Below are 27,320 nucleotides of genomic sequence, written 5' to 3'. Positions count from 1 at the left end.
GCCGAGGCAAATAACAAAAACAGAGTGCAGATGATGGTTGTATTCATCTCCTTTAGATGAGTCTGTTTAGACCTGGAGGAGAGATGCCAGGAAAAGGGAGGGAAGGAAGGAAGGAAAGGGTCAGGGGAACAGCAGATGGATGAGGAGAGGAGCTCCCTGTAGGATCCGTTCTGCATGTGACCCTCCAGTGGACTGGCCTTAAATGCTGCTGAGTTCACTATACTGGATAAGATTTGTCGTTTCACCGAGAGCCTGTCAACCTCAAAACCCTCTGCACTGTAAGAGTATTGATTTTCTGATTTATTTATTTTTCTCACATAGGATTTTTTTTCCACAGCATACTGTCAGCGTACAGTACAGCACAGATAGTTTTTTTAGGGTAGAAGAATTCCTACATATTCCTTTGCTCAGGAAAACTTTATTCTAAGCTGGACCTATTCAACTGCTGGCCTGTTGCCAATGAATGTGGCCCTGGTTTGTTTAATACAAGTATCATGTTATTTATTTCTTTAAAGTAGTAATTATGCTCATTTTCAGGTTAATAATTGTATTTGAGGTTACTACTAGAATAGGTTGTCATGCTTTAATGCTTGAAAAACACATCCTTTAACTCTGGGCCTTCTAAAATACAGTAAGTAGATAAATTGGCCTGTTCCAAAACGTGGTTGAGTAAGATTAGTCACTGCAGGGGGAAATTGTTTATTTGAATTAGCAGAGCTTTGTGTTGTGTTTATCTCCTCCCCCCTCCCAAACCCCTCAACAGCTGTCCTGACCCTGGTCCCCCCTTCATGCCCTTCTAAACACCCACACACTCCAGCTTGGTCTGTCCAATCAGCTGCTCCGCAGTGGGATTTTTATTTTTATTTTTGAAGGACATCGAGTACCACGCTCGGCAATTTTTCTCTCTCCATAATTAAGCATATGCCCAACGAAAGCCTTTGTTGTCCTTGGAGAGATGTGAGTAATGCTGCTGTGACTTTGGGGCATTGTTTCTACCTTTGAAAAAAGGCCTCCATCTATGTTTGTATGCTGTTTCATATTCAATCTCTAAAGAGTGATAACATGAATACAGAATGGTAAAAGGGTGCAGGGAAGCTGGAAAATGTTGTCCTCCAGCTCCTTCAGTCGTTAGCTCCCCACAGAGAGTGGTAATGACAGGGGCTGAGAGCCCGGCCCAGAAGGTCCTCCTTTAAACACTGATGTGGCTCTGCTGCCGGAACTACTGCTTTTGTAGCTGCTTGTTGAAGGCTTACAAGGTTTTCTGTGCTCCACAGGGAACTGTAAAGTCAACCACATGATGAAATAACACAACAGGACCCAAAATAGCCTCACGGTGCTTCACTCACTTATTCATCTCATTAGTGGTGCTTCCTCCATTTGATACGGATTTCAGTTTCAAGCTGTGTGTGAGTGTGCGTATGTGTGCAGTTGGGATCTATGTTCATCTGCATAAGCTCATGTAGCAGCGCTGTTTAAAAGCTGCATTATAATTCAGAATCCATATAAACACATATGAATTGCCTCAGAGGTGAATGCGAATTCAGTCAGTGGCTGAAAGTCAATGCCTTTTTTCCAAAAGACTGAGGATAAGACTACGTGATTAATGCCTCATTTGGATGAAATCAGCTGTTAAGCGTTGCGCTGTGTGGCAGTTTGGGAGGACACAACTGGGAGAGTATCATCATTTCATCTGTGAACACCACCTGGATAGTGCATGGTTTCTGGCTGCAGGCTTGGGAGCAACAGCTCTTCCAGAGAGGCTTTCTTCATCCATAACAAGTTTGCAGAGTATTTCTCCTCCCCTGCAGGTGCAAACTCCTGGCAGCATGATGTTTTCTGAGGCAACAAAAAACATAGTCGAGACTCGGAGCAATTTGACGGACGTCTGAATGTTTGTGCATGTGACTTTTATTTTGGCCAATATCTGTTAAACTTTGACTCCAAACGTGGCATGTCAACCAGCGATTATAAGAAAATGTGAAAACTTCCATAATGAGCATTAAAGAGGCAATATCTAAAGTGTAGAAGGTTGAAGAACAATACTGTTGACCAGCTAGTTTGATCGCCTGGTTATGTGATTGGCTGCTGCAGCATGACGTCAGGTTTCGTTTCTACAAAAGTGTATTCTGTTTCAACTTTTTCGCTTCAGGGCTGTTGCATTTTTTCTGCAACCCCTGTAGTCCGCATCACCACAGGGGTTTGCCAGTACAACCCATGATCAAAATGAATGGGAGTACTGGTATTTCACTGCATTGCCTGATTTGGTCTGAATATACCCAAATAACAAGTTTTCTTTAATTTTTGAGAAAGGCAATGAAAGCCCAGTCCAGAGAGGATTGTAGCTGAGACACTCATCTTTCCACTAGTTGTTCCATTTCAGTAATGCAGCAGATTTACCTCCACGTTCCCTCAAACAGCACTTGTTATAGCAAAGAACTCCTGAGGATCGTGTTGCATAATACTGTAGCATTGATTGTTTTGGGCTTGCTGCATCCCCGCTGTGCTGTGAATAACAATCTTGCCTAAGTGAGAAGATGAGAAATGACTCTGGTCGTAGATGACACATAAACTCGTGTCACCTTCTCGGGACCTTTAGCAACAAGAGCACATGTCCTTGCTAAGAGAGATGAGTTCAGTTATATGTGGCGGCCAGGGCATTTTGGTGAAACTGGGTCAGCTTGTATCTAGGCGTGGATATCTGCGTGGCTTTCTTATGCATCCTCATCAGATTCACCTCCCCTCCTGCTGTTCAGTTCTCTCCCAGGGAATCCTTACCCCCCCTCCTCTTGGTAGAGGAGAGAGGCCAGACCTAAAAATAGGAAGCGTTGTTCTCCCTGTTCCCCCTTTACATGCCAACCGCCTTATTTCTTTCTACCTGAAGAGACCCCCACTGTTGCACCCATGTCTTTACTCTGTCAATCCATCATATATCAGTCCACCGAGCCCACTCCTGATGGTCCTGATTCACCTCACTACAGTCAGGCTCTCTGGGCAAAAACACGAAGGTCACCTTCACCCCCAGCTCCTCTGCAAAGCGTGCACATTGAATCACTCCGTGTCCTCCACCCTCCCTTCACTGTGCATTTACACAAACACACCAACTTCCTGCCATGTCCTACATTTGTCTCCACTATACCGTGAGAAAAAGCTAATGAAACTGTTGTTCACCTCAGCAACAATTCACCCTTCATCATCTCCACTCCCAGCTCTTACTAGTTATCACTTGGGGCGGCTGTAGCTCAGGAGCGGGTTGTCCAGTAATCGGAAGGTCGATGGTTCGAATCCCTGGCTCCCCCGGCTGCATGTCAAAGTATCCTTGAGCAAGCTACTGAACCCCCAAATTGCTCCTGATGAGCAGTTGGCACCTTGCATGGCAGCCTTTGCCATCAGTGTATGAATGGATGAATGTGACAAGTGTTATAAAGCGCTTTGAGCGGTCAGTAGACTGGAAAAGCGCTATAGCAATGCAAGTCCGTTTACCATTTACAACTAGTCTGCCAAAGTGAGTGGTAGAAGAAGTACCTTTACGAAAGCAAAAGCAGCAATTATGTACCAAAAACACATAATTAAAATCCTGCATTTAAAGCATTCATTGTGCCAAATGTCCTGTGGCGGTGTCAACTGTATTATTACATGTTACATAATAAGATCATCATTACTGATGTCTTCATTTGTAAACAGCATTTCAGTGTTGGAGCCGCTTTTAACTATTTTGTATGATTTTGGCTATCATATCTATCATATCGTACCAGCTCATTGTGTTTTTTTTATCTTAATTTGTATAATAAACATGAGTATCAAATAAACGTAATAGAAGCTTAGAGTAGCATTAGGTTGTTAGGTCGTATCAAAAATATCGATATTTGGATAGAGATGGATTATAAATATTTGAAATACACATTACTGCAGTATCGATACAATGTTACATTCTTGCTTTCTCGCTCTCTCTTCTCTCTGACAGAACTGATATAAAGAGAAAAAAAAAATGTTTCTAGAAATGTCTACTACGGTCATTCTGCTGTTCTCTGCTACTAGCCAGGAAAAGAAAAGTCGTATCTTGTTAATAAAAACATGAAATTTTGTGCCCTCTATGTTGTGTCAAAATTAACATTGATATCGATATTTTTCATGATACTCCACTATCGTACCATCTTGGATAAAGTGGAAATTCTTCAGTAAAGCACATGTACCTCTGAACTGTACTTAAGTGCAGAACTGGAGTAAATGTACTCAGTTGCCTGGCTGCCAATATGATAGGATGTAGATGTACTGTACAACATTCAGTCTAGGATGCTTAACCAATTAAGTGCAATGGAAAGTGATTATGTAATAGATAATAAGAGGAAGGAGCTGTGTGAGAAGGCTCATCATCCTGAGGATGAAAAGATAAGCGGGTGCACATATCACCAGAGTTGTTGTTTTTTCTCATTGGCACTGGAACAGTCCATGAGTTGGTTTGCCAGCCTCTTGACGAGACAGAAGGAGCCCAGCCAAGGATCAGGCTCACAGGGATTATTTATAGAGTTGAGTGGGCTTCACGGACGCAGGCGTGGAATGTGTCAGAGAGAAAATGCATCATTGATCAAAGCCTGCTCGGAGATGTAGTCTTATTTTTGCCAAACGTTGAGCAAAAACGGGGGATTGGGAGAAAACAATAGCCTTTACCAAAGGCTCCGTGTGTGCTGTACTATAGTAAGCCCGCCTGCTCTTCAGCCCACACAGAGTCCCCCTCTCCTACACAGGTGACTGGACTTCTCTGAACACTTGCCAATTTTAGCCTCCTTCTCTGTCTCTACTCCAGCATCTAAATAGCTCCTCAGCTCTAGATGTTTTAAATACATACATGGTGGGTGTTTGGAGAGTGAGTGTGCTGCACATGGAGGCAGGTGTGTACCCCCACAGTAATATGTGGGTTTTACAATGAAGCAGTGTGTGTGTGTAGGCGTACATGAGGAGGTGTAGAAGGGAGAACAGATCTCTCTTTTTTTTTTTTTTTGATGAGGCAAATTTTTGGGGTCAATTATAGATTTCACGGTTTGCCCACTTCTGAGTTTACACCTCAACAGAGATGGACACAAACACAGAATCGCTCTCAAGGACAGTGTGGTGATGACTGTGAACACCACGAGGCACATCTGTCTGAGGACAGTGCAGGATGTTTCTCCCCCTTTATCTCCCCCTCTCTTTGGTCCTTTTCAGGGAGTAGAGAGTGGAAAAAAATTGAGGTGAGGTGGAGGAGGGGAGAGGACTGTAGCAGAGGTGTCCTGTACTGCAGCAGCAGCAGCAGCAGTAGCAGCAGCAGCAGCACAGCTCTCTGGTGGCAGGCAGGGGCACTTCTCTCTCCCCGTTGTTCGCTGCAATGCAGACGGCCGTCAAGGTTATGCCCGTGTGGCCGCATTGACGGACTGAAGTATTGAGGATGCCGGGACAGGCAAGGATTAAGCTTCGGGAAACTTGTGGCCTCGTTGTCCTGTAATGGTTTTATTTATAGCCATTGAACCTTCATGCTCAGACTTGCAAATCCCACATCAATAGCACCTGATGTTTCTGGTGCTTAAAAGACCGTGTTTTGCTTCTCTTACACTGCACAGATAACATCTCTCTTTTTGTTGCAGGGTTGCCTCTAATCTTTTGGCAGGCTGTCATTTCATACAAGCACTGTGTCTGAGGTAGAGGGTAAATGGCGCGGAGATGTGTGGCATGGGACTGGCAGGGTGACATTTGTTGTTAATCAGCCTCCCGCTCTTCCTCAGCTTCCCCTGTCTGGCTTTGATAATCATGCGTCCCAGCCACACGGCAACACTGAGGACTGCAGGCTGGATACGGTCTGTGCTCCACTGAGGTCCTGTGCAAAGTTTTATTGGAAGTGGATCAGAGAAAGGCCACATCTGGTAGCGTTGCACTGCAAGAGCCACTGCAACATTCTCACTTCCTGTTCAAAATGAGCTGCAGTCTTAGACAAACAGAGCAGAAACAGAGGAGAATGGGCAAATTTCCCCTTCCAGCATGTGTGTGTGTGTGTGTGTGTTTGTGTGAATATACCCAAAAGACTTCCTCTGGCTTCCCCTTTTGTTGCGCCCGAGGCTCAGGCACACGATTCATTGTTAGGGGGTTCAAAACAGCTGCCTCTGTCAGATGTTATTGAGGAAGTGATAGATCATTTCCCACTGGGTGGAAACGTTCAGCACGCCAGTAGTCTGCCCTTAATTGTTTCCCAGTATCAATCTCATTTCTTTAATGGTGCTATATGAAGGGATAAATGTAGAGAAAGAGACATAGAGAGTAAGACAGCAAAAAAAGAAATGTATTCAATAAGATTAAGTGACAGAGACAAAGACAAAGAGGGAGAGCAAACAGTAGTGAGAGAGTGAGAGGACAAGCAATAGACAGAAAGGAGGGCGACTGATGAGGAGAACCAGGTGTCAAAGCGGCAATGTCAGCTATTATCCTTTCATTGGTCATCATCTCGAGTTGGGCAAACACATATTCATGTCACACTCTCCCACATCCTCCACATTTTTGGCAATCACAGCCAAGATCTGGTGCCTGTGGCTGAAAACCATTTGGGGAAATGAGACAACACTCTAGTAATGAATGTAATGAGAGAAAAGCTCTGCGATCAGGCAGCACTGTTTAATTAAAGCTATGCAGACCATGGGGAAGTATTAAACATAGTTGTATCTGAGTCAACGAGTAGCGATAGCTGTGAGGGATTTGGCACACAGCTATCAGTTTGTTAGCATAAGGCTGCTGCCATATAAAACTCCAACTTCACTGACTGTTTGAAGTGGAAGGAAACAGAGTTGGCTTTGTGCTGTCTGCTGTGCCATTCTACTAATCTTTAGCTCAAGTAAAAAATTACCAATATGTATCATGTTCATAATACAGGGTGCTCAAACTGACATGACACTGGACCCCCTAACCCAAAGATACTCACTAATTAAAAAAACAAACATTTTAGGAATGAGATAAGAAGAAAAAGAATAGAGGGACAAAATGGTAAAAACATAAAAAGACAAAACCACAACATAAAAATCATTATATCAGTGACATTAAATGGTCTTAAAATGGCAATAATATTGTTTATTGCAATTATTTGTAGGCCAATGAATTGTGTTTATCATGGCAGGTTGAGATGTGAGCTTCCTATTCCTAAGTGATTATAACAAGTAGTTTTAAAATCATATTCATGCACAGGAAGTAACTAATCCAAGCCTAAAACAAATAATAAACTACTTCAAAACAGAAGCAAATACTCACCTGACCTCTCTTACCCCCTTGGTGCCTTCGGTATTAAAAAAAATAAAGTTCTCTCCAAACTTTCAAACGACTTCCTGAGTGCAGCATTAAGTAGTAAAAACCTTCTGATGCTTATGAGACAAAGATCTGACAGCATGAGTATGAGCCGTTTTCTGAATGATTTTATCCAAAGTGCCTCACAGTGCCATGGATGCGTGCATTTTTAGATGTCTTGGTGGCCCCACTGAGAATTGAACCCTGTAATCTTGAGAGATTCTGTTCTGGTACACTCAGATACATTAGTTGAATGGGGGCATAGAGCTTGCACAGAGTTGGCTTAGTCACCAAAGGCAGTGTGAGACAGAAATAACGAATATGAGCTTAGATGAAACGACCTTCAAACATCCTAAACCAGGCAAAACAGCAAAGAGTACATTCGGCAGGGTATTGTAAGGGATTCCAGGGACAAACAACTCCTTCCTGTGTCTCCCCTCTCCCATTGCAAGGATTATTGTGTTATTATTTAACACAGCTTCTACAGAATTACCAACATGACCTGACAGACAAGCAATCAGTCAGAGTGACTGGGAGATTGACAGCGGGCATCCTGCCCACGGAAGAGGACAACCACAGACTGATAAGACAGGAAGCTGACCGTGAGGAAATTTTGAACTGGATGTGACTTCACCCTGAAAACTCCCTCTGTGTCTCTGTCTGTCTGTCTCTCTCTCCCTCGCGCTTAGCAACAAGCATGCACATGTGCACACATGAACACGAGGAAACTCACCTGAACTGAGCTCATGAAATAGGTACTGCAGGAAATAATTGGCCCCATTGGTGACGCGAGGCAATGGAAAGCATAAGGGAAGCAGCTTGGGAGAAGGAGGGTGGTTTGATAGAGAAGCCACAGGAGAGCCTGACATTGGTGTGCAGGTGTGCATTTGAATGTGCGATGTCAGAAAGGTGTGATATGATTTATGACCAAACCTGCAGACACTGAGTGTATTGAGCTGGTCTCCTGACTGATATAGAAAATAAATGGACTCTTAAATGCAAATGCTTGTGAGTGAATTCTCTAAGCTGAGCACAGCACTTGGTGCTTTTTTCTTTGGCTCCACAGCTCAATAGCATTGACCTCCACTCTCTCTGTGGGCCAGTAATTAGTGAGACTGTTTGGTGCCCTTTGGCTTGTTCAGCATTCTCTGGAGGATTTCCACATACTATCTGAGCATGGAAAGAGTGTTAACAGGAGAACCGGGGCTTTGCATTCGAGGCACAGTGAGCGTCGTGCACAATGGACCACCTGGATAAAAACGTAAATCCATTCTTGCACCGGGACAAGCGCGAGCATGTCTGCACACACTCATTTCAAGCACATCTCCCTCTCAGACCTTCAATTTCCTCGCCTATTCACACATTATGTTCGTGTTCTGCAAAACTTGCTCTAAGATGATGTGATGAGTTGCACAATGTGCCGCAAAGAGAACCGCTGTGAGAATTAAAGCAGTCGCCTACACGAGAGATTACAGTGACAAACAGTGACAGGCCCGACTTCTCTCTCTCTCCCTCTCCTTTTCCCTCATCTATCCGTCTTTATTCTCTCCATCACTCCCTCGCCTCTCCTTTTTCCAAAATCTGTATGCAACTCCATGATGCTTTATTCGCATGACAGATAACAATGCTCTGTTGCCAAGGCAAAATGTTACTGACATTGTATTTATCTCTCCATCCTTCTCTTTCCCTCTACGAGAATTTAGTTTTTCTAATTTGATTTAATTTGCTTTATTGGCATTGAGGTTGCACAGCAATGCCAAAACATCTAAACAAATTAAGTTAACATTAAGCTGATTAAACTGGCTCTCTTTCTCAATTTGCGTCAATCGTTGCTTCTATCTCAATCTTAGCATACATCTACCTTACTACTCTCTTTCTTTCTATCTCTATGGATGCCTTTCCCAACCAGTTTTAGGGAGTAGAGTCTGTTAGGCTGAATGATGGCTGGCCGAAACTCTGTGTGGCAGGATTCAGATGCCAGCTTGTGTAACCATCTTAGATGTGGGAATGAAGAAGCACTGTGTTGCCTCAGGGTGGTGGTGGGCAGCCGAGACTGGTGGTGGGGAAGGGAGGGAGGGAGGCTGCTCCGATGATGACCTCCCACCTACCTCATCCAAGTAGGGTTTACTGAGCTGTGAAATCCTTCAAGGCAGAAGCCAGAGCTCTTTGGTTCTTCATGTCAAGTGCTTCCGCAGGGAGCAGTGTTGGGCTTGCTAGGAAAATGATACCAGACACAACAATCAGATCAGCTCTTCTTTTTAATTTAGTTTGTGCAATAATTAATAAATAGATAAAATCTCTTTGTTACATGAAAAAATTAGGAAAACTCGGCCCTCACTTGTTGAAAATGGATATAGTATTTGTATTTGTCTAAGAATTTTTATTGCAGACATTTTTGCCTCAACTCTAACATGATTACACATATCGAAACAATAATTAGTTACACAAGTAAAATCGGGCAACTTTGATGGTCATGCATAACCATCATAATACAGTAAGAATGTGTCTTTGACGTGTCAGTGTGGGCATGTGTAATGTGGTTTTAGCTGTGGCTGGTGATGTATGTCGACATTGATCCTATGATCTCCTGGCGAACACGCGGGCAAACACAACACAGATACTCTGACTCACATCTCGGAGCGGGCACGTCATCGAGAGGGCTCTGCTCTGTTCTGTCTTCACTCCCCATTACCCACGCTCCCCTGTTGCCTTATTCACCGATTCGCATTGCACACACACAAATGACACAGTAGCTCTGTGGGCGAGAGGAAGTGAGCCGTGGCTGACTACTTTCTGCAGACCCGTTTTAGAGTTGAGATATGATAGGTGCTGTGAGTAGCGAGTGGCAGGCAGCCAGCGCGGCCGTGACGAGGAGGTGGGAAGGTTTGAGGTTTGGTGGAATGGGGAGGAAGTGGTCGTGAAAGAGGCAGTATGTCCAGAGTCCCACAGGAAGACCTCTGGGGAGAGATTCATCCTCCATGTGATCAAAAGCAGGTTCAGCACTCTGGTCAAACATTTGACGGTGTGGTAGCTGAGACACGTACCCTCTATAGCCCTCTAATGTTCAGCTACTGTACAATCTTGTATTTTTCAGTCTGCGTTGAAACAGTGAAGGAGTTCATGCCACGACATAAGCAGGCAGAGCTAAAGGACTCTTTAGGTTTGCTTGTTCTTTCTGACATAACAAGAGATCTGGCAGCAGAGGAAGCTCTTGGGAGGTTTTTGTCGGGGTGCTTCTGTTGCACCCGCACGAACATGCTCTCTTAGTTTTTCTGATAGTGCTGCATTCCAGGACACACAGCAGATTGGGGGAGTTCAGGAAAGCCAACCAGATGTATATTGGTTTTAGAGATATAACTGGAAATATAACGGTTATAAAATTAAACAAAGATAGGAAGTCTACTGTATGAGAATAGCGTTTTGCCCCGCAGTCCCATTTGAAAGAGTTATTGTTTTGGCATACTCCACTCAGGAGGGAACTGCAGTGTAACAGGCAACCTGAGAAATCATGTCGAAATAATTGCTTCCCTGGAGTTATGTTCCCCATGTCGTGCTGGTTGTGGCGCCCAGCGTCAGGGTGTGACAACAGTGACGGGAGGAAGAGTGAGTGTGACATACCACTGCCCTTCATAGGATGTCTGGGGACTCGCCTCACAGCCTGTCCTGTCCCCAGCAGCTTCACCCTTCCATCAGGGAGAGTTTGACCCAGCCCGGGGCAGCCGGCGTCACCACAGGAAAACGGATGGGGGAGGTGTGGAGGATTACCAAAATACCCCCACATCACTGCAGCAACGGCAGAAAACAGCAGCAACAGGCAGTCAAGCCAGAAGCGCTCGAGCACACACATAAACAGAAATACTGACATCTTTACCAGGAAAACCCCAGAGGCTGTGAAAAAATGATCAATGGAAAAAGACAACTGGATGACAGAAAACACAGAGACAAGAATTTCTTTAAAAAGGTTTTAAAAGTGTGGTTACAAGAAATTAAAACTATTCATGACATTAGAATTGATATAAACCTTTTTGATCCCATTCTTCTAGGTCATTAACCTTATGATTTTGCACATACATTCAGACAACAGTATTCAGTTTCAGTTGTGTGTGAAATTATCCCATTTTGCCTTGTTGGTTTTGATTGCGAGGCAGGAGCTGAGGGTCGTCCTACCTGGCTGTCCAGCTAATTGTAACAGCATGTTAATGAGACAGAAGATTACCCTCGTGCTCTTTGACCCTCTGTGGCTACAGCACTTCCCCAAAGAAGGACTTGAAACAATCAGGACCTGAACATATTTCCCCCACTTGCCACTTGCTCAGTCTGCTTTCTGTTGCTCAGAGCTTTCTTCAGATATCGCCAATACCCCCGGTCAATGTAGAGGTCCATTTGGTCGTTTGTGCAAACAGAAAAGGAACAAACCAGAGGAGAACTGTTCCTTTGAACTGCTCTATAAAAAGGCTGGAGTTGTTCACTGTATTTGTCTGTCATGGGGCAAAAAAGAGCAGGCTACTGAGATTAAAGAGCATGGCGTTTGGACTGAAATGTGATCTCTTGATTATGGCGTCCACATTTATATCCCACTACAGGCATTGTAATGGGTTGGGGGCGGATGATTTTCTAGAGATGCTGTAATCCGTCTTCCTCTTATGTGAAGTGGTTTGCAAGTTCTTTTTACTTTTAGGTTACTTTTGTGAAAGTGTTCGAATTGCATTATCCTCCAGCTGAACCAACAGCAACCTTGTTACCCTCACAGTCTTGGCAAGGCTAGATGTGCCTGTGGGTCTTGGCAGTGGCTCTCACAACAATTGTATGCAAGTATTTCTCGAGGTTGGGAGAAAATGCTTGAATAACCCTTTTTCAACACAAAGTGAGTAACTTTTTGGACCTGGGTGGTCCCAGCGTCACTGGGCCATAGCACACCATCTGGTGTAAGACCAGCGCAGACACTGAATTTCCAAAAGATATTTTCCATGGTTAGTTCACCCCAAAATCAAAATGATCTGTTATATGTACTGCTATCTATTTATGTAGATAGGTTTGGTGTGAGTTGCTGAGTTTGGAGATAACAGCTGTAGAGATGTCTGTCTTCTCACGGATATAATGGAACTAGAGGGCACTTGGCTTGTGGTGCTCAAAGTTGCAAAGCACACAGAAGTAAGCTTGCATCTACTGGATGGCTGAGCGGCCACATCAGGTATCTCCCAGACTCTGCAACTCACACCAAAACAATCTAGATGGATAGATAGCACTGTAAGAGGAAGACTAAAAAAAAGCGCTGTAGAAATGCAAGTTCATTTACCATTTACTCATTAATGTGTTTTTATGGATCCCACTGAACTTCTTGCAAGACCTGCCCTACTCCACTTGTGATTGGTTGCTTTCTCTAGGCTTGACACGTTTACTGCAGCGGTTTATGAGCTATAGTTTCCTCAATAAACAGTACTCTTCGTCCTTCAAGGTCAGTCATACCCCGTGGCAGTTCTTCACTGCCAGACTGTCTCTGGACAGTCTGCAGGGCGGGCTGCGGCTGGACTGCCGCTGGTCCACTGGTACACTGCAGCTGTGACAGCCAAAGAGGTTGGTAAAAAATTATAGCTCATAAGCTGCTGCATTAGCTGCAAGAAAAGCATTATATTCATTGTATGTTATATTGGAGAGAAGGCAGACATCTTTACATCAGATATCTCCAAGACTCTGCAACTCACACCAAAACAATCAAGATGGATAGATAGCACTGTAAGAGGAAAAATGAGTATTATTCATTTTGGGGTGAACTGTCCCTTTTTAAAGAATGATTTGTATCTCTATTCATTTTTTTCCATCTCTGAAGGATTACAGATTTGTAAATTATGATATTGAGGACTTATGTGTAGGAAAATTAGATAGAGGTCGTAAAACAAGGGCAAAACCAGAGAGCGATGATCATGTCATTTCCTCGGCTTTGCATCAAGTGGTGCTCATCAATCGTGATGAGGTGCTGGGCGTCATCTGCCTCTGACCGTCAGGTGGAAGATGGATGGCCCTGAGGTGTTTCACCATGGCTAGAGTTGAACCATGCTCTGGGGAGATCCATCAGACCTGTACTGCCAGTCACTGTCTTGGAGGGAAGACATACTCAGTCCTTTATAGCCCTACGGTCCTCTGTCCTTTCTAGGTTTCATTCTACAAACTAAAAATGATCAACAAACATGGAACAAGAAAGAAAACTTAGTTTAGGTGGATTTGGTTACATTAACTTCATATTAAAGGTCTTGAAAGAAATCAAATGATACCCCTGCCATGTGACTGTGAGAAGAGATGTTTTCACAAAATTATTTTTCAAGGGAATTTGGCTTCTGTGAGTTTCAACTGTGACAGTTTCAAAGGCTTTGTGTCTAGAATCTGTAATATGTGGCAGTAATTTGTGGATTGGTTTAGGTTTGATTTTAATGCACTGTTCTCTCTGGTATGCATTATTCAACAAGCACACTTTCCAAGTCCTTAACCAGGCCATCTGCATTCAGGCTATCTAGCTAACCACAGCCCTGTGTGAAAATAGGGCAGCACTGTCTGTCTGCTTTCTGCCAGCTAGGCTCATGACCTAAAAGCTGCAAAAGTTCAGCCATGTCATGGCAGGTGGTGTGTGGAGCCTCGGTTTAGTTAAATTCACAAGTCTGGCTTTGGTTTTGAAAGACGCTCCCTGGAGCTTCAAGAAACATTGCAATGTATTTGGAATTGGCTGACATGTGATGTATTTATGAGAGGTTGCCCACAGGATGAATAATTAACCACATCTCATTTGCAATTATAAGGTACCTGATGTATGAAACCATTGTGAATTGAGCCAGTACGACATTGTATCACACTATCATTATGGCAAGCTGTACTGTTTTAAAAAGAAACGTCATGCAGCATGCATTACGATTTGACTCAAATAAAAAAACACATAAGTTGCTCACCCTTAGCAGGAAGGAAATATGAGCAGAATAACTATACATGATGTATATTATCTAATAATCTAATATAAATATAAAGCCATATATACAAAAGACAGATTCTTTTTTTTGTTTTGTTTAGCATTTTAACTGTCAAATGGCAAAGAAGACTTCATGTGGTGCCCATCAATCACTGTGTCCCATTTCCATAAAAATGGGCCCCAGCATGTTGGCTCACCACTGGGGAGAAAAGGAAGATTTTCACTAAGCACTTGATAACCGGCTGTCAGATTTGTGTATTCAGCAGCTCAGCACACTTTATTTATGAGAATGGCCTAGCATGACCATCTTTACTTTTTTGCTTGTGTTTAGATTCATGACTTTTCTTTAAGAATTTAATGTGAATACATCTATCAACTGTAGGCTCAAAGCTGCTCTGTGATGAAAGCGCATTCTCAGCCTTGTGTCTCCTTTCTCCTTTTTTATGCATTTTAATCTTACTGTAGTTTTTTACTCCTGCTTCCTGAATTCAGTTACAAAGTGTGAGTAAGAAGTCCTTCCCTTTCTTAACCCTCCGCTCTCCTTTTCTGTTTGCAGGATAGTTCAAAACGGCAGGTGAGGAAGAAAACTGTGTCCTTCAGCTCAATGCCAAGTGACCGCAAGATCAACAGCACAGCTGCTTGCATGGCCTTTATGATGGAGGGCTGTGAAATGAAGAAAGTCCGCTCCAACTCACGCATGTACAACCGCTACTTCCTGCTGGATCCAGACATGCACTGGCTCCGCTGGGAACCATCCAAGAAGGATTCAGAGAAGGCTAAACTGGAGATCAAGGGCATTAAGGAGGTCCGCTTAGGAAAGAAAACTCCCGTTCTGCGCAGCAACGGTCTCTCCGACCAGTTTCCTGATGAATGCGCCTTCTCAATCATCTATGGGGATAACTATGAGTCTTTAGATTTGGTAGCCAGTACAGCAGATGTTGTCAGCACCTGGGTGATGGGCCTGAGGTATCTGGTGTCTTATGGCCGGCACACCGTTGACATGGTGGAACCCAGCCAACCGAGTCTACGAACGTCATGGATTGGCTCCGTGTTTGATCTAGCAGATATGGAAAAGGATGGACACATTGACCTGTTCAGGGCCACTCAGATAATCAAGGGTCTTAACCCTGGAATGAAAGAGTCTAGGATAGAGCTGAAGTTCAAGGAACTCCAGAAGGCTAAAGACCAATACGGAGAGGCAATTAACATGGACACCTTTGTGGAGGCCTATTGTGAGCTCTGCACACGGCCAGAGATTTTCTTCCTACTGATGCAGTTCTCGAGTAACAAAGAGTATCTGGACAGTAAAGATCTGATGCTATTCGTAGAGGTGGAGCAGGGTGTGGAAGGTGTAACGGAGGACATGTGCAGGGAAATAGTTCAAAAATTTGAGCCATCCGCCAAAGGCAGGGAGAAGGGCTACCTCTCCATTGATGGTTTTACACACTACCTCCTCTCCTCCGAATGCCACATCTTTGACCCCCAGCACAAGCGTGTGTGCCAGGATATGAATCAGCCTCTGTCCCACTACTACATCAACTCCTCACATAATGCCTCCCTTCTGGAAGATCATTTCTGGGGTTCGTCAGACATCAGCAGCTATATCCGAGCTCTAAGGATGGGCTGTCGCAGCATTGAGGTCATTGTATGGGACGGCCCTGATAATGAACCAGTGGTGTATGTAGGTAGTTCGGTAGCCTCACATCTAGCTTTCTCAAAAGTCCTGGACATCATAAACCAATATGCTTTTGAGAGCTCTGAGTATCCCCTAATTCTCTGCTTAGTGACCCACTGCTGCATCCCCCAGCAGAGGGTGATGGCACAGCACATGAAAAAGATTCTTGGGGACAAGCTGCACATTGATCCTCCCAACAAGGAGGAAAACTACCTACCCTCCCCTGAGAAACTCAAAGGCAAAATCCTCCTCAAGGGTAAGAGGCTACCACCCAGCTGCACTGACCCTGAAGGAGATGTGACAGATGAGGAGGAAGGTCTGGAAATGTCCCGAAGAGTGGGAGCTGATGAGAAGGACCAGCTAAATGGCTTGGGGTACAAGAGACTCAGACTGTGCAGGGAGCTGTCTGATCTTGTATCTCTCTGCAAGTCAGTCCAGTTTAGGGACTTTGAGATCTCTAAGAGGGACCAGAAATACTGGGAGATTTGCTCCTTCAATGAGGTAGATGCAAACAGGTTTGCCAATGAGTTCCCAGAAGAATTTGTTTGTTATAACAAACGATTTCTCTCCAGGGTATACCCCACACCCATGAGAATTGATGCCAGCAACATGAACCCCCAGGATTTCTGGAAGTGTGGCTGCCAGATTGTGGCCATGAACTACCAGACGCCAGGCCTGATGATGGACCTCAACCTTGGCTGGTTCAGGCAGAATGGCAACTGCGGGTATGTTTTGCGGCCAGCCATCATGAGAGAGGAGGTGTCCTACTTCAGTGCCAATGCTCGGGACTCCCTGCCTGGGGTGTCTGCTCAGCTTCTTCACATCAAAGTCATCAGTGGGCAGAATCTGCCCAAACCTCGTGGCTCTGCTGCTAAGGGCGATGTGGTGGAGCCCTACATATATGTGGAGATCCACGGCATCCCAGCCGACTGCGCTGAGCAAAGAACCAAGACTGTGTCCCAGAATGGTGACAACCCTATTTTTGATGAGAGTTTTGAATTCCAGATCAATTTACCAGAACTTTCAGTACTGCGCTTTGTGGTGCTGGATGATGACTACATTGGGGACGAGTTCATTGGCCAATACACCATCCCATTTGAGTGCCTACAGCCAGGCTATAGACATGTCCCCCTCCAATCTCTGACAGGAGAGTTCCTACCAAACACGACCCTGTTTGTCCATGTAGCCATCACCAACAGGCGAGGTGGAGGAAAGGCACATAAGAGGGGTCTGTCTGTCAGGAAGGGAAGGAAGGCCCGGGAGTACACCACCACCAAGACCACAGGGATCAAAGTAGTGGATGAGCTCTTCAGGGCTTCCACCCAGCCCCTCAGGGAGGCCACAGACCTCAGAGAAAATGTGCAGGTAAGAAACTACCTACTCATTATATAGAAAATGTTTTCCCTACATCAATGCTTATTGCAGATCAACCTTTGATTAGTGTGTTTCTGGTCCAAAACTTCGATTCAGTTTTTTAAATTCTATAGCATAATTGAGGTTAATGGGCATCTCTTTCAATTTGATAACATATTTCACTGTTGAGGCTTTTCTTGAGACATTCACAGATCCTGTAACTCCCATTTTCTTTTTTAAACAAAGAAAAAAGTAATGCACTGCTGCCCTTTTCAACTAATGCAACAGTACAGAGTAGATAATTGATGCTCCAAATTCAAATGCTCCCTCCTGTAGTAACTTAAGAGTAATGGGAAACAGCTTGTTATATTATGCAGTAGTTTTTGTGCCCGTAGAAGTTTTTGTGCAAATGAGCTAGGGTAAAGAGACCAGGATCATCAAAGTCATTGCAGACCTTCAATTTGCTGAGCAATTCACATGGTATTCAGAACATTTTAACATTATGTTACACATTGAAGGTCATTTACAGTAATGACAAAAGACAGGGAAGTATTCACTAACTTCATGGTTATCTGCATAGTGAGTTTTATGTAAGGATCTTAAAAGGTGTAGGTTTTTTTCACCAGATCACATTGCATACATTTCCATTTTCTTCAATAGGCCCAAACTGATCTAAGTGTTTCTGATTGGACTAATGCCACTTGCTGTTGTGGATAGAGGGTTGCCACTAATTGTCCTCTATTAATGTTGTAGAAGAGAAGGGTCATAAAGTGACATTTCTGTACAATTATGAGCTTTATGAATAGTGTAATCATTAATGAGGGACAATTACTGCCCATGGGAGAGGACTGGGTTGCTAGGCACTTAGCACACTACTTCAAAAGTCCTCCTAGATGAGAAAATGGAGATTAGTAACCTCGGTGTATATTTGGCTTGTGACCAGTGGCAGAGGCCTCTCAGAGCATATATAATTTGTTTATGATGACTGAAGGGTGTGATACAAAGCTTGTCTCATTTGCTCGGTCTACAAATTACAACAAGGGGAGCCAATGAGCCTTTTACATGCCAAGTGCTGTGTTGTTCGGTTGTCAGTTTAGAGTTTCAGGCTCTTGTCTTTACTGACAGCTAACAAAATTAAAATAATCTTGTTGTGCACTTTTGACTGTTGACAGGACTCCATCAACAGTGCTTTGTCTGCCTCGGGCAAAACTGTATTAATAGAATTGTGTTAAGGAGTCGAAAAAAACATGATAAAACACAACACAACAAAATCAAATCTTTTTTCTTGTGCTTCTTAAAATGTATTTAAAAGATAATCAAATCACTTAACAAGATTACTTACGTATATGATTAAATACTTTAAACAAACCTCTCATCAAACAATGCAAAGTAAATGATTGATAGTGCTGTAAATCCTATGTTGTCCATAAAATAAATATAATCCTCTCTTCCTGCCTAAATCTAATATCTCAAGTAATTTGACTTGTGCAAGACCAGCCGCTGTTGGAGGGCTGCAGGCTTAACAAAATCAAATATGTAAGGTTGATGTCTTGCAAAATCCACAGGCTCCTGTATGTTCCTCCAGAAGTTAATGTAGCACGCTCCTTTTTATGTACTTAACGTCATAAATACCAAAGTCTGTCAGTCTGTAAGCAGTAACCTCAGTCTGATGGCACAGCAAACAAAAGACCAGACCAAACTAAATAAGCAGGGATGTGATTAGAGATCCTGTGGCATGCTGTCATACATTTTTCAGTTGTGGAAATAGGCACGTTCTAAAAGAGGACCATTCTCCTCTTCAGGACCCCAATGCCGAGAGAAATATATATGTGTTCGGTGTGTGGCTTGCTGTGGAGTCAGCCAGAGCACGGTGGAAAATGTGTCGTGAAGCGATGAGTGTGTCTTGTTATGTTGTTACCAGTTACCTCTCTTTTACAATTTAGATGTCACAATAACTGGCAGGCTAGCCTACTCAGCGGGAGACCTATGAAATATCCGAAATTATGCATTAAACTCATTATCGATGGGGGAGGCAACCTCATTTTCCCCTGATAAGGCTACATTGTGAACACTGCGCGCCAGAGTCCTTCGGTGTGTTTGGCTAAGGGAACAAATAGCTACAGAGCTAATAGGCTTACAGGGCTGACAGGGCTAACAGACTTAATGGCTACACACAGCAGGACTGAGAGTTTATTCAGAGTAACATGAAGTGTTAATCTGTGAACTTAAGTTTAATGTGACAACACGACAAAGCTTTAGTAAATTAATGTACTACAACATTTCAGCTGAGTACAGTTTGGAGGTAAAAGTCTTAAATGCTTATATCTACATTTAACTAACAACTACAGATGATAGTAGAGTAGCCTAATGAAGCTACATTTTAATTATGGGACGGTTTCACTGCGGGATGGTAAAAAATAAAAAATCTGGATGGGTTCGGGATGGTGGTGAATAAAGTTACTCTGGAGCCCGGTCAGCCCTGTAAATCTGACACAGCCGAGCCATGACACTTCCTAACTTTTGTGAAACTTCAATCAACTTACTTTTTCTAAAGGTGGCAATGATCACAAGCTATTAATAATCTCTCTCATAAATAGCTAATTCTAATAATTCTTCTAATAAATTCAGAATCTAATCTGTCGGTTTACATTAAGGGTGGCACTGTACGATTTGCTGTGATTGGTGTCTTTTAACCTGATCAAACAACACTGTCGCCACTACTCCTCCCCAAACCTCAATCCTCAGGTTTGAAATGTAAATTCTTCCTTTTGAAATGAAAAGATAAAAGTTGATGAAATAAATGAAAAAGGTGCGATTGAGAGAAAGGCTTTAAAGAGGATAAATGGGGGTCTTTCTTGATTAAGGCCTTTGCCTTTTAAATGTAAAATGTGGATAGTTGTGAAAGCTTTGTAGAGGCCAGCTGTGTGCAGCCTGGTGCTTTGGATCCGGCCGGAGCTGGAGGGCAGAAGTAGGGCCTGTAGCCAACAACCCATAAGGCGACAACCGGGCCAGTTCTGGAAGCTTCACCACCCCTGAATTGAAGCCAAGATTGGACATTAACATGAAAAAGAACTATCTTTTCTACCACTAAAATCCCAGATATTGTGGCATACAACCGTAGTCATGAAAGCAGTGCACACCCACACACATACACTTTAAATGTTGCCGTCACCTCACGAAGCTCTTTTAAGACTCCTTTTTATCCTCGAACAGCAAAGCTTCTAGGTGGTCTGCTTTGAATAATAACAGAAAGATGAGCAAGCTGGACTATTAAACAGACTGAGGACATCTATAAACACTGACCAGTAGGCAGATACATGGCAACCTATCTGCCATGTTTCATATGTGGATCTAGGCAGCAAATAAATTATTTCTTTGGAAGTCTTGAATGAAGTCCTTTGAGTGCTGCTGCCCGTGAACCTTATAAAGTGTTGATGGAGCCGGAGGAGACTGGTGTTTCTTTATATTTGCTGAAAAGTGTGTGTGTGTCTTCATAGGCACATTCACAACCAATCAGTACTGTGAGCCAGAAAAAAGAGGGGCGAGATATACAGATAGAAGCCGAGCGAGAGAGAGTGAGAGGAGCAAAAAGAAACAAAAGCGGTGTTGTAACCGGACACAGAGCTCTCATTTGGGGAATGTAGGAAGGGGAGTAAAGAGGGGGGAGTGAGTAATTAAAAACACAAGCCTCTCGTTGGTATTTTCTAACACCACGGTGTGGCTTTTATTGTGCAATTATCGAAAAATATTCACGCATGTGGTCCCTTGCACACATGCGTGGAATTATACAAAGCATAATGAATGCTAATAACTTCAGCTCAGACATAAACACATGCAGTCCCACATGCTCAAAGTTCACACACATATTCACACACTGGTTTGTTAATCCAGCGCCCCATAGCTGTCCCACTTCCACCATTGTGTTTCTTTGGCGCTGTGCTCAGTCGCCCAAGAGGTGTTAACTGTGGCTGAGGCTCCGCATACAGATTCAGATACCGGCTTTGTCCCCTGGCCACCCTCTCAGTCTACAGGAAGGTCGGGCCCCGCAGTGACAGCACATCCTCTGGGGTAGGGGGCGGTGGGGTGGAGTTTTCTGCAGGCCTGGAGGTCCAGCCCAGGGAGACAGCTGGTTCCCACATTGCAGAGTGCAGAGTATGTGGACGGACTCCCAAGTACCAACACTGGCTTGTTCTCTCTAAATTGTTTTTTCCCTCCTCTTCCCCTGCATCTCTTATTCTCTCTCAGGTTCTCTTACCTGGCTTGTGTTCCATTAGTGTTTCTCATCATCGCCCTCACTCCTCACAGACTTGGTCCATCGTGCCTCAGCTTGGATAGCTCTTTTTCACTGTCCCTGTCTCTTTTCTCACCTCCCTCTTTCACGCTCTCTTTTAATGAAGCTAACTGATGTTGTGCTGTGTGAGAAAGAGTGGGCCTGATTTGGTTGCTTAAATTCCCATGATGGCAGAAGAATGAAACGCACTGAGAGGAAGTTGTTTGGTTGCTGGGGCTGCAAAGCTTCTGAACCCAGACATGCAGAAACCGTGGCGTCGGTGGACTGGAAAGCGGGCTGGCCCAGGATTGATGAAGAGTGAGCGAAACAGAGAGAAAGTGAGGCTGGCAGCGTATCCTAAATTCATTTTAATTTAGTGTCTTTAGGCTGACAAGCTGCAGTTGAACACGGTGCTGCCACAAATGACAGTGAACTTAAGATGACAAGTTGTGTTTGCGACGTAGAGGGGTTTGTGAGGAGGAAAACATGATTGTGAGCTCACAAATGTGGGTTTCATTTTGCATAAACTGAAGGTGTGAGAGACACACTTTTCCCGCAGTGCACGCAGACTTTGTCCTTTTCTTTGATAACATTACATGACATTAATTTGGCAGATGCTTTTGTCCAAAGTGACATACAGATTTAAAGTTCACTGTCCTGCTCAAGGACACTATAACGAGGATGTGGAGAGGAGGAGTTCAAAATCACTTTGTAACTGAGCTACAGCCGCCCCTGATGGAAAATAAGATTTGCTATCATTCCTAGATTAAATAAACACGACATGTTGAGATGGAGATGTCTTTATTTATCTAGCAGCGGAAAGCTAGAATGTCCAGTTGTTCATGTACAAACAGGAATATAAGGAGAAGCATGCTTTTTTATTGACTGAACATTTGATAGTTTTAAGATGGATACTTGGAGTGAGTAAAAGATGAATACAGAGATGTGTGTAGAAACACTAACGGAGAAAATGTGAGAAAAAAGAAGAAATAAAGGAAGAGCGATGAGTAACTGAATGTTCTTAGCGCTCTCAGGATGTGGTCAGAAGTTTGGCTCCGGAGTCTCTGGGCTGCTGAATGAGCAGACTGACATTATGGGAAACCGATAATTTTACTGTCACCAAGACAAACGCTCTGCTGCTATCTTATCTTGTTTCTGAGGGAGTATCACGATCCCTCTCGTTAAAGCTCCTCGCTCAAGGTCGTCTGCAAAAACAGCGTTTGCAATATTTGCCATTCCATCAGGGCCAGAATCACTTCATTTGCCAAGAACAATAACTCAACAGGAATTTGCCTTAGTTGGTTATGTTTGATAGCTGCTTTGGTTACTTTAATTGAAACGGAAACATATTGTTTTGGCAGCTACACAGCACAAGGACAAATAGACGGGGATGAGATGCTGTACAGACAGGGCTGGGTCGGAACAGATTATGTCATAATCAGATGACAAACAATAAGTTACTATAATCACCCCTGATTTGATAAAAATGTACAATTGGATACTTCATAACATTTTTTAAAATATGCCAATTTTCAAACAATGAGACTTTTGTTTTCGCTCTTTTACCTCATGTGAGGGCATCTGACACAATGAGTATCTCTAGATGAGTGCGCCACTTTGTGGCGGACCTGGTAGGAGAAAAAAGAACCGTGTGGAGTCAAGAAGGAAGGTTGAAGCAGCAGTAGTCCCTCCAAAACAGTCTTCGCCTCCTGACAGCATTGCCATGACTTCAAAAATGTGCATTACAAGAGCATCTACTAATGTCCAGCACACCTTATCCAGGCCAAAAATAAAGTAGCTGTCATCGGCAAAGACCTCAACTCTGAAGGAACACATACACAAAAGTGAACAGCGTCCCACATGTTGTCGAATACAATACAGTACAGCTGTAGTTTGTGTCACTACTGTTTTTGTAAGCATAATCTAATTTGACCTACTGTAAATTTTGTTTATTTGCACTGAAAATGTTTTGAGATGTTTAAAGACAATAAAGAAATTGCTATTCTTCATCTTGTTTTGTTTTTTGTTTTTTTTTCCCAGAATGCCATGGTGTCCTTCAAGGAGCTCTGTGGCCTGACGCCGGCGGCCAACATGAAGCAGTGTATCCTGACAGTTTCTACCTGGCTGATGAACAGTGAGCGGTCGCTAAGGGTAACCGTGGACCTGAGCGAGACTTACCCCACCATGGAAGCTCAGGGTCCCGTGCCTGAGCTGCTGCGCAAAGTGCTCAACGCCTATGACATGGTAAATAACCTGCACACACATGAAAGACTTTGTGGTTAAAACCACCTTTTTGACCAGTTAGATGGTCAAGCTGCAGTTACTCATTGTATAATATCACCATGTCCTTTTCCACCCTGCCTGCTCTCTTACAAGAACACTGCATTTTTCACCACTTGACATTGGCACGGCCCAATAGGGCGTTGGAGTACTGTAATTAGTTACCACCCGCTGTTTTTCTCTCCCCTCCTGTGAGGCCTTGTGGGAGTTGGTGAAGTGGGTCACGAGTGAAGAACAAGGTTGTTGCGTCCACGCTGCTCCGGCAGCCGACACATACAGGAGTGCGCAGTGACATCAGGAGCAATGCAACGCGCAGATCCAAATAGAATCTGCTCTGGCTTTTATGAGGGTTCGCACCAGGCAAGAGGCTTGGCACTGTCAGAACAACTGTCACGCTCCAGTCCACAGAAGAAGTTTTATGGGGACAAGCAGGAAACGGGCTTCAGAATTCATATTTTAGAGTTTTAGAGAATAGAAGATGCAGTTTAAAGCCTTTAACAACAAAATTCAAAAAGGGAATTTTCAAAAACATGCTGCTACAAGTGTATTCTTTCACACTAAATTATATTATGTCAAACCCTAACCACATAACGAGGTCCGATTACTTTCGCTTGTCTATTTATTGCACATCACATATTAATGCTCCTTTAAGTATATTCTAAATGTATATGCACATTAACCTATGGCCTGGCCCTGAGGCTTGGGCCTGGTCAGCTGAGTGTTTGTGTTTGCTTCCCACAGATTGGCCTGTTGGTACTCTCCCCACTCAAAAACAGAGGCCCCAGTGTATGTCTATGTGCGTGTGTAAATGCATGTGACTTCACAGGAGCACGGCTGCCAACACCAGGCCATTTACTGTAGCATATCAGTGTGCAGTGTGTGTCCTCAGTCACCCTCATGTGGGCGGCAGCCAGTCAGCGTTATGACCCTGAGCTGAACAATGCGTCAGCACACTGGGACTCTGTTTCCAGAGGTCAGGCCGGCCAAGCTCGCACTCACACATATCTGTGCGTTTATATACCGTATATGCACTATGGTGTGTTTACAGTGAAGCGAAAATAGCACTGAGAGAAAAGCAGTAGTCAGTTTCCTCAATCAAAGGCTGATGTCGGGTGAGTGAGATTTCGAGGAAGCGACTCTCACCATTTTGTGCACCAACACTCATCAGACACACAGGAAGAAATCCACCACAGTGAGCAGGCACAGGTGCCATTTTCAAATCAGAATGCAGAATCTTGATTTTCGCTATTGGAAATATTTGTCTTACTTTCACTATTGTAGCAACTCTCCCCTGCGTTTACAGCTCACAGCACACCCATCCACTCTCTGGGGGTTGCAGAAATTCTCAGAAATGCAGGTTCATCAAATACTTCATGTATTAGACATCAAGAATCCTGCATATTTTATTTTTTTTTATCTTTAGATAGCTTGGGTGAAACCATCCCCTGAATGAAGGGACTTTCCACAATGAGCTCAGTGTAAATGAGTAAGAATTGTCTGCACTCAGAGCAGTATAAGAATAACAGAACAAGAAAAGGCATGCACACTCTCACACACGTACACACATTGTATAAGTGTCCACTTCCTGCCTCCCAGCTCACAGGAGTGTGAAACTTCATTAGCTTCCTCCTCGGTGCTGCAGGGCTGGTCCAGCTGGTCCTCCTCAGCCTGTGGGATGATGTTTAGGGCTCCGACTACACAATGTTGTGTTGGTTGAGGTAAAAATAAGGATGTATCCTTTTTGTACCAATAGTCAGAATCTACTATATATGCTATACTATAGTATTTTGACAGATATAAGGGATTTGTCTTAAAGTATTTACAAACTGTGCAAAAAACCCATAAATATTATATTCATTGTAATGTAGATTCTCGAATGAAAACTTAAAACCAATTTTTTTTTGCTTAACAATCACGCAGTTATCAAAATAGTTTCAGACCCTTTTTCTTTGAATCGATCTAATGAATAATCACTTACTCTCAGAGTACAGTTTATACATTGCAGTGAGATTGCACAGCAGAAAGAGGAAAAGACATTCAGTCAAGACATGTTTTTGAAACTGATGCACATCTTAAGGCCTGCTTTGCTTTTTGCAAGCCTGTAGAGTTCAATCCTGGACGTATGTGGCTGTAATACTAAACAGACAAAACAGACACTGCTTTCAATCCAGCTTTTCTCATAAATTGTATCTATCTTTCTCTTGTACTTACATACAAGGCAAAACCAATCTGAACTCTGTTGTTTACACGCCCAATTAATTGGAAAGAATCTGCTTCCTCTGATTATGATCTTACCCCAATTAAAATAATCAGATAAAGATGTTTACATGACAGCTATGTTGCCTCAATTGGGTTAAGGCTCAATTGTCAGTGTGTCTGTAAACATAACAGCGAAGAGCTTGAATCCACTTGAAAGTGAGCCCTGGGTATTGAGGGGATTAAATCAGTAAAGCTAAACATTGTGCTGAGATAGACACGTCGGCATCAGCATTTTAAAGAAGTGTTTCCTTCTTGGAATTTATCTTTTATTGATTTGTTTACTGTAAAGCCCCCTGTGTTTGGCGGGCATCAGCTCAACACTTCTCAGGTCTGACCCCAGTATGATGCCGAGATACGATTCAAATTAATTACATGTCTTCTTTGTCTTCTAGATGATCCAGACCAGCAGAACGCTGATCGAGTCAGCTGACGTCGTCTACTCCAAGCTCACACAAGCACAACGGGCAGGTACGCAGCGTTGAGGGACGAACATAGTTCTCGGATTGCAACATCCCTGTTCGTCCTCTTCATTTTCTAGTTGGATGCATTTGAACTTATTCCCATTTTTGAGTACTAGCAAAAAAAAAAAATTGAACATACAAAAAGAGCCCGAATCAAACAACCAAGCAAAAATCCGGATTTCATGTTTACAACATATGTCCTGTCTGTCGTGTCGGGAGGTGGAGGGGATGGTGGTGGTGGTGGAGTTGCATGTGACAACAAGCTAGTGAGTACAGTTCGAGACGGCGTTTCAATATTTGTAAGTGTGAAACCACTCAATAATTCTAAGGAGGGCTCCGGACCATTTCCAGCCATGTCTATGGCGACCAAAACAAGTGTTTTAAGCCAAAACAGAATCTTTTCCTAACCCTAACCAACTGGTTTCTCTGCTTATACACATGCATTCATTCTAGTGATTGGGTTGTTCCTCTGATAAGCTTAACGGGGGCACTTCCTAACATCACTCTTATACCTGCTGGTTGCCACTCCACCTGTAACATTAGGTTGAGTGATGTCTCGCTGAAATCATTGAAGGCTATCGAGCACAGATCTGTCTTTTCTGCTGTATGGAGCTGTGGAGATTTTCATAGATAGCAGTTGCATCACTGCATCCTGTCCAAAAGACTTTTAATACTGAACAAGGTCATTTCACTTTCATATTTATCATATAATAAGAAAGTGATTGTTCTATACGGTGAACAAATACTGAGTCCTCGTGCCCATCCCTGTTTTCTACA

The 27,320-nt window shown here is 43.5% G+C and overlaps 1 protein-coding gene across 1 annotated transcript in view; it reads left to right on the top strand.

The window, feature by feature from the left end:
• Window positions 1-27,320, top strand: part of stat5a (signal transducer and activator of transcription 5a) — a 94,779-nt gene that overhangs the window by 52,192 nt on the left and 15,267 nt on the right. The window contains 3 exon segments of the mRNA XM_073495011.1: window positions 14,802-17,285; window positions 23,584-23,787; window positions 26,475-26,550. Coding sequence (XP_073351112.1) covers window positions 14,802-17,285; window positions 23,584-23,787; window positions 26,475-26,550 — 2,764 coding nt within the window.

The sequence above is a fragment of the Pagrus major genome, chromosome 23 (assembly GCF_040436345.1).
Source record: "Pagrus major chromosome 23, Pma_NU_1.0".
In the NCBI taxonomy this organism is placed as follows: Eukaryota; Metazoa; Chordata; class Actinopteri; order Spariformes; family Sparidae; genus Pagrus; species Pagrus major.
This window is presented reverse-complemented; position numbering and strand designations above follow the sequence as displayed.